Genomic DNA, 12,248 nt, shown 5'->3' with positions numbered 1-12,248 from the left:
ACATTCAAAAAGAAACAGTACAAATAACATAATTACTAAACATTCAGTAACCACGGTTTTAAAGAACTATCAGATCAGATCAGATCAGATCAGTCGCTCAGTCATGTCCGACTCTTTGCGACCCCATGAATCGCAGCACACCAGGCCTCCCTGTCCATCACCAACTCCCAGAGTTCACTCAGACTCACGTTCATAGTCAGTGATGCCATCCAGCCATCTCATCCTCTGTCGTCCCCTTCTCCTCCTGCCCCCAATCCCTCCCAGTATCAGAGTCTTTTCCAATGAGTCAACTCTTCGCATGAGGCGGCCAAAGTACTGGAGTTTCAGCTTCAGCATCATTCCTTCCAAAGAAATCCCAGGGCTGGTCTCCTCCAGAATGGACTGGTTGGATCTCCTTGCAGTCCAAGGGACTCTCAAGAGTCTTCTCCAACACCACAGTTCAAAAGCATCAATTCTTCAGCGTTTAGCCTTCTTCACAGTCCAACTCTCACATCCATACATGACCACAGGAAAAACCATAGCCTTGACTAGACGAACCTTTGTTGGCAAAGTAATGTCTATGCTTTTGAATACGCTATCTAGGTTGGTCATAACTTTCCTTCCAAGGAGTAAGCGTCTTTTAATTTCATGGCTGCAGTCACCATCTGCAGTGATTTTGGAGCCCCCCAAAATAAAGTCTGACACTGTTTCCACTGTTTCCCCATCTATTTCCCATGAAGTGATGGGACCAGATGCCATGATCTTCGTTTTCTGGAAGTTGAGCTTTAAGCCAACTTTTTCACTCTCCTCTCTCACTTTCATCAAGAGGCTTTTGAGTTCCTCTTCACTTTCTGCCATAACATTAAGTTACACTTAATAAAATAAGGAACTGAAATGCAAACATTGCATCTTAAAAACCAAAATGCACAAATAGTCATTTTAATAAAATCAAAAATATATATATTATAGCCATAAGATACCCAATCATAGTGATATATTTACATTCTATAAATAGTGATCAGTACTTTCTCCTGTATTGAAAAGGAAAAATAACAGTTAATAAAAATAACTGAAATTTTTCATATCTTATGAAGCACTTTTATTAATGGTATGTGGTCCAAAAAAAAAAGACTAAAGCTACTAAGTACAGTGATTTTCTAATTAACTATTAACTAAATTACCCAAATTTTAAGAGACTGAAGGGGGTTAAAAATTATCTGTTCTAAACAAATTTACAAATCAAAGCTAAACAGGTGACCTAAAACTTGCCAGTCTGTGACAGAACTAGAATATAGATTTTCTAACTCATGTTTCAGTGTTCTATTACTTAATGGATTTGAATTACTGAAATAATGGGATACCAACTCATACATGCAGTGTAAGCAAAAACCATCTCCTTCAGGAAAATGGTCTTAAGATATTCATTAGAATATGACCCACAAAATATTAGATATTAATTCTCCAGAGCTGTTCTACAACATTATATCCTAATCAACTTTAAAACACTCACTCCATGAAGAAAAAGAAGAGGAGGCGGGAGATAGGTAGGAGGAGGAGGAGAAGGAGGAAGAATAAGAAGCAGGGGAGGAGGAAGGAGGAGGAAGAGAAGAAAAGTATATTTAGAAAAGTTTTAGGGGAGAAAATGAGACAGTAAAAAAAAAAATCAGAAACTGCAAAAGGAAAGAAATGTTAAAGGGGAACAGAAATTACCAATTTTGAGGTAAAGAAAATAAACATGTACACACAAAACTGAGACTAAAGGAAGTAAATGCCTCAACAACAGTAAGTCCAGCATTTTCTAACAAATATGATGGAGCAACCGATGTCAGACTAGCATTCCTACCATGAGCAACCATAAAACAAAATGTATGAAACAACTGTTTACAGACATTAGACAATGGGTAACACAAAGACTATAATCCCTTAGAAATGGTAAACTAACAAGGTGAGCCCGACAATTGCCTCATTTTTCTATCTGGGAAAAAATTTCCATGACGATAGCCTAGCAAGCAAGAGTTTAAGAAGGGCACAGTGCTTGTGCTAAGTTGTACAGGCAAAGATCAAACTTCAGTGCAGTTGATATGGTCAGAAGTCTGTATAAGAATTCCCATAAGTCCATGGCCAGGCCAAAGAACAGACTGCATATATGCAGGGCAAAACCAATCAAGGCTTAAAAGAGAATGGCTGACAGAGGAAGAGAAGGTAGTTAAGGAGTGCTGGGTATATTTTAGAGTTCCTACCCAGCCAGAGTAGAGAACCCACAGTAACACCTTATTAACACCTCAAAAATCCAGTTGAGATACCAGAAAGGCTTCAAGAATGGGGACCACATCGTATAATAAGACTTATTCTATCTAGATTTACTCTAACAAAGCCTAAAATCAAGCCCCAACAAGTTTTGCAAGAAACTCAAAGTTTGGAGATTGAGTTGCAGTAAAGTAAGGAATCAAGATTGCCGGGAGAAATATCAATAACCTCAGATATGCAGATGACACCACCCTTATGGCAGAAAGTGAAGAGGAACTCAAAAGCCTCTTGATGAAAGTGAAAGAGGAGAGTGAAAAAGTTGGCTTAAAGCTCAACATTCAGAAAATGGAAGATCATGGCATCTGGTCCCATCACTTCATGGCACATAGATGGGGAAACAGTGGAAACAGTGGCTGACTTTATTTGGGGGGGCTCCAAAATCACTGCAGATGGTGAATGCAGCCATGAAATTAAAAGACGCTTACTCCTTGGAAGGGAAGTTATAACCAACCTAGATAGCATATTCAAAAGCAGAGACATTACTTTGCCAAAGAAGGTTCGTCTAGTCAAGGCTATGGTTTTTCCTGTGGTCATGTATGGATGTGAGAGTTGGACTGTGAAGAAGGCTAAACACTGAAGAATTGATGCTTTTGAACTGTGGTGTTGGAGAAGACTCTTGCGAGTCCCTTGGACTGCAAGGAGATCCAACCAGTCCATTCTGGAGGAGACCAGCCCTGGGATTTCTTTGGAGGGAATGATGCTGAAGCTGAAACTCCAGTACTTTGGCCACCTCATGTGAAGAGCTGACTCACTGGAAAAGACTCTGATGCTGGGAGGGATTGGGGGCAGGAGGAGAAGGGGATGACAGAGGATGAGATGGCTGGATGGCATCACTGACTATGAACGTGAGTCTGAGTGAACTCTGAGAATGGGTGATGGACAGGGAGGCCTGGCGTGCTGCGATTCATGGGGTCGCAAAGAGTCGGACACAACTGAGCAACTGAACTGAACTGAACTGAATTGATGTACCTAATAAGAGTTTCAAAATACATGAAGCATGACAGAACTACTAAAAGGAGAAACTGACAAATACACAATCTGTTTGGAGTAACTGATAAAATGAGTAGAAACAATAAATTAGTAAGGATACAGGATTAGTAAAGATACTCAGAAGTTAACACTATCAACCAAGCTGACCTAACTGACATACACTATACCCAACAGTTACAGAACACACACTCTTTTCAACTTGACTTGCTCATCAACTAAGACCTTGCTCACCAAAAGAGACCACACACGGACCATAAGTTTTCATAAAATTTTATAAGACTGAAATTTAGCAAAATTTGTTCTCTTACTACAACAAAATTAAATTAGAAATTAACAACAATATATCCAGAAAGTCCCCTTTTTCTAATTTTCTACCCAGAATGAGTACCTTTTTCTAATTTTTCTGTCCACTGTTTCCCAGTTCAGAAAACAGTAACGTACAAGCCCAGCATAAAAACAAATGAATTAATACCACTTTAGAATTATTCTTTCCAACAACAAATAAACTGAACTTTAATCTGATAAACCTCTAAAAGCTGCTAGTAATTTATAGGAAATACAAAGGAACATAATAATACCACAGAGATGCAATCAGCAAAATTCAGACTGGTAACTCTTCAGAAAAATCTACCTAGCAAGAGAGAGAGAGACAGAGAGAAGCAGAGAAAAAAGTAAAAATAAAAAGGAGAAAAAGAGAAACTTTAAGAAAATATGGCAATATATTGTCTTTAACATATATCAGGATGAGTTTTTCTTTATTCTACTTTGTGTCTTATGTGTGTTTAATATGAAGAAAGAAGATTTAGTAAAATCAAACATAGGTAGTTTCCAAAGACAAGTGTTGCTAAGGATGGTTGGGATAAAACTTAAATTATTAGTTTTACTTGCTTGTGTTACTCTGAAAAATATCATCCAACTATATTGGGTAAAGAGGATCTGCTCTATTCCAAAGAAAATAAAGTTTTCCCATCTTCTCTGAAAAAGAAAAAAATAAAAAAGACTTTAGTTAAATGAGAATTAGATATAACTGGCTCCTTCTAAATCAACATGCCTTGAAAATTCTACGAAGAATTCTATGAAAGGCTTATTTCTAAAAATAGGTGGCCCTGATAAACAGAAAAAAGTTCATCCTTGAATTGAAAAAAAAGCAAATTTAGAATCCAATCTTCTTTGGATGTGCATGCAATCAATTCATTTGGGTGTTTGCTGGATTGATTTAATATTAATACATAATGGAATTTGTCATTGTTTAGTCGCTAAGTCATATCCAACTCTTCTGCTACCCTATGGAGTGTAGCTCACCAGGCTCCTCTATCCATGGGATTTTCTAGGCAAGTATACTGGAGTGAGGGGCCATTTCCTTCTTCAGGGTATCTTTCCTACCAGGTGGGCCCTTTACTACTCAATCACCACTTCCTCAACTGCTAGCAGTTAAGGGAGAAAAGTATTTTCATAATGTTTCACCTTTTTTCTCCTTTCTGCTCCTGTATTTTCTCTCATAAATAGTACTTCTAAATAATCTTTCTATAATCCTACACTTCCTATCTCCTGTGAAGCACTATCCCTACTCACTTTATTATTTGCCTCTTAAAATGACTTTGCTACTTGACACACAAAATAAAGTGAGTAAAATCATGTGGCCCTGTAATCCTTGCCTCATGGTATTCACACTCTTGTGTATAAATACCCTCCTACTCTGTAACAGGACTTCAGTGCTAACAAATAAAATACAGCAGAAGCAATGATAATGTGATTTTTGTCATTAGATGATGAAAGGCTCTGGAGCCTCTAGTTCTCTCACTAACTCTGGGAAAAGCCACGTCACGAGCAGTCCTATGGAGGGTCCAAGGTGAGGAACTGAACCTGCCTAGAGCCACATGAGTGACCCTGGACAGACACTCCAGTCCAAGAAAACAGCTTGAGCAAACCTCATGAAAGACACTGAGCCAGAATCACTCAGCTGAGCCACTCTCAGACTCCTGACCCTCCAAAACTGTATAATAAATATTTATTAAGGTGCTAACTTTTGAGGCAATTTATTACATAGCAATAGATAATAGTATTAATACAAATAATAATACTAAAAAATAATACCTACTCCTTTCAGACCAACAATTATAGCAATGCCTAAGCTCAATCCCATGAAAGACATTCTGTACAAATTCAGCATACTATCAAATCAAAAGTATTTCACATCAAAATCTACAATGTTCTATTACTTATCAGAACAGCAAGATTAAAAAAGTAATAATGCCCAATAGCAGCAAAGATATGTGGCAACAAGAATTCCCATGAACAGTTGGTGGGAGCACAACAGATACAATCTTTTTTGAGAACAAGTGGGCAATGTTTATCAAAATTTAAAAGTCACATACAATTCCACTATTAGGCATTTACCCCTGGTTCTCCTCTTATATCTTACAATATACTTGTATATGGGCTGAGGAGGAGGGCAGAAATAGAGAAACTGACTCTAGTGAAAAATAGGAAATCTAAATATTCGTAACAAAATTTTTGGGTAAATCAATTATAGTATAGCCAAACAGTGGACTATCATCCAAATGTTAAAGAGGAGTATATACACATACCAATTTAGAAAAGATATCCAAGATACACATTATGAAAAAAGTCAGGGTGTATATAACCCCATTTCCATGAGAGAACATGATTCTGAGTTCCTATTTAAATCACAAAAGGGGCATTATAATCAAAACTGTATTTCCACATTTTATAATCTCTTGAATTCATTTAAAGATACCATTGTTGTGCAAGTCTTTTAAAGCAGGCCGAGTGGATCCTGTTTAAATTTTATTTCTGCTTAGCATCCGTACCATGCATAAATAATAATAATGATTACCAATGTATACTGAGCAAATACTATGTGAAAAAAATTCTATTAAGCACCTCCAAGTATGATGTTTACATATATTATTTAATCCTCAAACACTGTAATATACATAGTGCTGTTATCTCTATTGTACAGGGAAGAAAAATGAGATAAGAGGAATTTGCCCAGAGCCTATAAGAGTACAAAGAATTCAAAATCAGAAGTTTGTTCTCTTAGCCAATACCATATAATCTTTTATTCATTTTGATATTTCAAGTTAAAAGAGAGCTGTAAAACTTGGTCTTTAACTAACAGATTAGCAAATAAGCCAAAATCAATGCAACATCAGAATGACATAGACAATTCTTAACTCTTATGAAAAAAACAGAAAAGACCATGGACACAACAAAAGCAATTTCCAATTAAAAATAAATATGACTGTCTAATAAAAATGCAATTTATTTTGCTAAAAATCACATAATCTTCCCTGACTAGCTAAGTACTACTAGGTATCAATTTTTTCCAGTAAATTACATTTAGTACCCTTTCAAAAAAAGCAAATTCCTTTTCCTTGAGCACCAACTATAACAAATCTGGTACAGGAAAATAAAGAAAAACCAACCAAAATCTTTCTAAAAACTGAACAGTCTTTACAGCCTTTGTCTGGTTTCCCTTTTCCAATCTACTTGATTACTTTCACCTTATTTCTAATTTTAATCCATTCAATCACATTCAATACAGCTCTACTGTATTTCCTTTGCTGGATAAAGCAAAGGAAAATAAAGACTACTTAGAAAATAACACCAGTCCAGTAAGTTATTAAATCCCTTTATAATCATTATAGCTACAACTAACCATGCAACTCAGGCTTACCCAAAGATCTTGTCTACCACACTGTAGGTTAACCATCATTTTTTATATTTTAGAAACATCAAAGAAACTACGAGAATGTATGTTCACCTTACATTTCAAAGCGCTTTATAAAACCACCTTTACTGAACCACATTTAACCATAAAAACGTGGCAAGAAACACGCTGATCAGTTCCTGCACTTATTCTTCAAAACAATCTCCCTTCTTGCCCCTAACCCCCCAAAATTGGCATTCTATAGTCAGACAGCCTGTGTTCCAATTCTAGAAGGGTCCACTAAATAAGGTATCTGAAGCAGTCTCCGTTTCCTTTCCTGTAAAATGGGAATGAGATGAGTACCTACTTCATAGTGCTGCTGTTGAGAATGAAATGGGATTAACTCAAGGTAAAGCGCTTAGAACACTGCCTGACACGTAATGTACACCCAATAAATGCCAGCCATTACTGTATCTCCAAAATTAACTGCCTAGAATCTGAATTTTCTCTTTTAGAGATGAGAACTAACCAAACTCCATCAGGACAGTGGGCATACCGATGGAGTTTCATATTAACCTGTGCAACAAATAGCAACAATATATAAACACAGTAATTGTATTTTCATAGCACTTTCTTTTTAATAAAAACGCTTTGCGTGAAATTAAACACTCCGATCTCCCACGCTGGAACCCTGTTAACAACACAGCCCGGCAATACAGTCCAGATTCTCATCGCCTAAGGAGGGGGGAACGTGACAAACTGCTGGTTACCACATCAGGGAACCCGGCAGTTCAAAGCAGGCCAGAGCGGCTCAGGACTGGAGGGTAGTCTGTTTAGAGAAACAACGTTCCCTTTTCCTATTTTCTTCCCCAGTGTCGATACTAACGAAGCCCTTTTCTCCCCTGAGCCGACGACAAGCATCTCCCGGCTCTTTCGGGAGCTCCCACCCTGTGCGTCTCCCTCCATGGAACCCAACTATCCCCCGACTCACAGAGTGTGTCCGCACACATTCACCATCAGCTTCAACGAAGGGTTCCGGTACTTGGTGGTCTTACACCGGGGGCAGCCCTGATCGTCCATGGCGCCTTCCTTGCAGTGGACTCTCCCCGGCGCCTGCTTCAGTCACAGCAACAGCCAACCTAAAGCCCCTCAGATTCGAGGCCAAGCAGGTTCCTAACAACAGGCTCTTGGCTGGGACGGTCCTTTACGAATGAGCACCGGCCGGTGGCAAGGCACTTCAGCACAAAGGTTCCGGAAGCAAGTTTTCCGGTACTGCCGCTAGGGCTTGGTCTCAGGTTTAGCAGGCCACGGAAAAACCTTGGATTTAGGGGGAGGGCTTTTTAAAAAGGCAAATTACACATAAACCCTCAAGTGTACCTAGCTGTATTTTTCAGGAAATCGTGTCACAATTAGGAACACAGATTCCACCTTGTTCTGTCTGGAAATAGTCCCATTAATCAAAGAGCTATGTTTGGTGTACATACTCAGTAACTCGGACCAGTATTTTCTTTTAAACAGTGTGATAGTCTTGTGCTTTATACTTCTTCTTTACACTTGCACAGTCGTGCAATCACAGAAAACAATATGCATTCTCAGATATGAAGCTTGGAAAAGTTATTTAGAATGAAAGTCTCATGCTGACCCTAAATATTACAGATTCTCACTAAATGTTTAAATAGTTCTATAAATAATATCTGGCATCTGCAGAGAGGCAATTACCTCAAGATGGTCAGGCATGCTTAACGGTTTCAGCTGGCTCTAATATCTCTTACCACCCTACCAATCAATGACAGTATTTGTTTCCCCAAACACAGGAATATAGACTTTATTTCAGCAACTCTACTCTCTTGAGAGCCTGAATCTCTTTGGAAATTTTAAGTAACATTCACTGCATTTATCAAGGTTGCAAAGTGATATTTATAAACAGCTCTGCATGCATGTTAAGTCACTCAGTCATGTCCGACTCTCTGCCACCCTATGGACTGTAGCCCACCAGGCTCCTCTGTCCATGGAATTTCTCCAGGCAAGAATTCTCCAGGCTTTGCCCTCCTCCAGGGGATCTTCCTGACACAGGGCTCAAACTGGCATCTCTTGCATCTTCTGCATTGGCAATCAGGTTCTTTACCACAAGAGCCACCTGGGAAGCCTGTAAACAGCTCTATCAGTTAATAAATTCCTCCCACTATAAAGGACACATCTTATCCATCTCCTGAACAAGGATTTAATTATACTTGTTGATTAAGTATAGTAAATGAAGAATGAATGAATGAATGAACATCAAATAGTGTAATGCAAAATTTTTTTATTCTGAGCACTGTATCATAATCTGACCCAAATTCCATCAGAAGTGGGCGTACAAACTTTTTCAAATTAACCCATACAATGAATACCAATGGAATATACTCATAGTAATCTTTTCTCTTTTCAATAAAAATATAAAGAGGAATATTCCAACTCTCACTTGTTTTTAAACAGTGAACTCAACAGGCAACCCACACTGTGGAAATACAGTTGGAATTTCCATGTGCTATGGAAGGAGGACATGACAAACAGCTGTATACCACATCTGGGAACCAACAGACCAAGGCAGGCCACAGCACAGGCCTTTATATTAGTAGAAAGACATGAGGGATTTACCTAACAAAAACATCGTGACATTTGTGTGATCATAATATTGTTCATTGTTGTTGTTCTTTAGTCAGCAAGTCAGATTTGACTCTTTGCAACCCCATGGACTATCAATAACCCAGCAGGCTACTCTGCCCATGGGATTTCCCAGGCAAGAATACTGGAGTGGGTTGCCATTTCCTTCTCCAATATTGTTCACTATCAGAAACTAAACAAATGTAACTTTTACTAAAATAGGCAATATCAAATGCTGTGCTGGAGACATTATGCTGCAATTTTACTAAAAAAAATTTTTTTAGTTGACATGTCTGCAAGACATGTGAGATCTAAATTCCCCCACCAAGGTTCGCACCCAGGTCCCCTGCAGTGGAAGTGTGGAGCCTTAACTACTAAATCAGCAGGGACGTTCCTTTGCTGCTATTTATTGAAAGAGACCACATCCAAACCAGAGAGTCAAAGTGAAGCACTCTAAAAATAAAGACAATTTTTAGGATCTTTGTATTTTAACAGAAAAGGAAACTTCTGGTGAAAGACAGAACATGATTAGTATGCAAATAAAACTTTTAGCCAAAACTAAATGAGAACTTATCCACTAAGTTAGCAATAGTGCTAGAGAAGACTCTTGAGAGTTCCCTTGGACTGCAAGGAGGTCAAATCAGTTAACCCTAAAGGAATATTCATTAGAAGAATGGTTGCTAAAGCTGAAGCTCCAATACTTTGGCCACCTGATAGGAAGAGCTGACTCACTGGAAAAGACTCTGATCCTGGGAAAGATTGAAGACAAAAGAAGAAGGGAGCAGCAAAGGATGAGATGGTTAGATAGCATTTCTGATGGACATGAATTTGAGCAAATTCAGGGAGAAAGTAGAGGACAGAGGAGTCTGGCTTGCTACAGTCCATGAGGTTGCCAAGAGTAGGACATGAATTAGCGACTGAAAACCAATGACAACAATGTTTATCATCACCAAAACACTTTTAATCATTTCTCTGAACAGGAGACCTCAAAGCACTTTTATGCAGTGAATTGCTTTTCCTTTCTCCCAAGCCTTGAGATTAAGGCAAGGAAAGCACTGAAGATTATGGGAGGAAACATTGCTACCAGCTCTATCTTTTCCCCTGGTTGGAAATTACTGTCAGAGAAGCATGGTAACAGCAGCTGACTTGGAAGTCTACCAGATTAGCATTACTCATTGAGCTAGAACCAGTAGAAAGTAGTGATTATAGATTTGGCTCCTAGCATCAAGTGAGCTGAATTCAAGTTCTGCCTGCCTCATTTACTAGCTACACAACTAAAAGCACCAGTTTTCCCAAATATAAGATGTGGATAATACCAGCACAACTAGCACACTGGACTGAAGACACCATGAGCACAGAGTAAGAGCTCAGTAACTGTGATCTGTTATTAAGAGTTGCTCATGTCCAACTAAGTCGCTAAGTCGTGTCCAACTCTTTGCAACCCCATGAACTACAGCATGCCAGGCTTCCCTGTTCTTCACTATCTCTAAGAGTTTGCTAGTATAGGTATTATTAGTGAGTGGTAGTATCTACACAAGGCATGTACTAGGAAGAACCTGTCATATTAAAAACAGACCTAACCAACTTTATTTTGTTCATTCACTAGGCCCTGTCCAACTCTATGTGACCCCATGGACTGCAGCACACCAGGCTTCCTTGTCCTTCACTATCTCCTGGAGTTTGTTCAAACTCATGTCCAGTGAGTCGGCGATAACCATCCAACCATCTCATCCTCTGTCACCCTTCTCCTCCTGCCTTCAATCTTTCCCAGCATCAGAGTCTTTTCCAATGAGTCAGATCTTCACATCACCTGGCCAAAGTATTGGGAGTTTCAGCTTCAGCGTCAGTCCTTCCAATGAATATCCAGGATTGAGTTCCTTTAGGATTGACTGGTTTAATCCTTTTGCTGTCCAAGAGACTCTCAAGAGTTTTCTCCAACACTACAGTTCAAAAGCATCAATTTTTCGGAGCTCAGCCTTCTTTATGGTCCAGGTCTCATCTCCATACATGACTACTAGAAAAACCACAGCTTTGACTAGGCGGACTTTTGCCAGCAAAGTGATGTCTCTGTTCTTTAATACACTGCCTATGATTGTCCTAGCTTTTCTTCAGAATCTGCCGGCAATGCAGGAGACCCAGGTTCAATCCTTGGGTCGGAAAGATCCCCTGGAGAAGGGAATGGCTATCCACTCCAGTATTCTTTCCTGGAGAATTCCATGGACAGAGAAGCCTGGCAGGCTACAGTCCATGATGTTGCAGAGAATCAAACACAGCTGAGCAACTGACTACAGCACATACTCAGTGCTCTGTGGCAACCTACATTTTTTGGAAAGAAATCCAAAAAAGAGGAAATATATGTACATGTATGGCTGATTCACTTTGCTGTGCAGCAGAAACACATAATTGTAAAGTAACTATAGCCCAATAAAAAATGAAATAAATTTTGAAAAACAGAACTGTTTTTGAGCCAAATGTCTTATCTTCCCTTAACTGGGTTTCCCTCCTCCACATAATACACTTCACAGGGTTCCTGTAATGATTAAATAACATGATATGCATATACGAAGCCCTCATAGACAGTAGAAACTCTGAAAAGTATACCACCACTGGTGGAGTTCACTAATGCAGAATGGTCAGAAAACTTTGAGGAAGAAGG

General features: G+C 38.9%; 1 protein-coding gene across 5 annotated transcripts in view; it reads right to left on the bottom strand.

Annotated features, from left to right (window-relative positions):
• Positions 1-8,253, bottom strand: part of MNAT1 (MNAT1 component of CDK activating kinase) — a 211,384-nt gene extending 203,131 nt beyond the window's left edge. Inside the window, exon 1 of one of the 5 annotated variants that reach the window (XR_008699570.1) lies at positions 7,941-8,248. Coding sequence is in view for 4 of the 5 variants with exons in the window: in XM_055538254.1 (XP_055394229.1) it covers positions 7,941-8,029 (89 nt within the window). In the remaining variant the exon portion in view is untranslated. Of the gene's footprint in view, positions 1-7,940 lie in introns of all 5 variants that reach the window. The other 4 variants (XM_055538254.1, XM_055538256.1, XM_055538257.1 and 1 more) reach the window with 4 other exon arrangements.
• Positions 8,254-12,248: the final 3,995 nt, after the last annotated feature.

Source organism: Bubalus kerabau, chromosome 10 (genome assembly GCF_029407905.1).
Source record: "Bubalus kerabau isolate K-KA32 ecotype Philippines breed swamp buffalo chromosome 10, PCC_UOA_SB_1v2, whole genome shotgun sequence".
Classification (NCBI taxonomy): Eukaryota; Metazoa; Chordata; class Mammalia; order Artiodactyla; family Bovidae; genus Bubalus; species Bubalus kerabau.
Note: the sequence above shows the minus strand (reverse complement) of the source record. Positions and strands in the feature narration are given on the sequence as shown.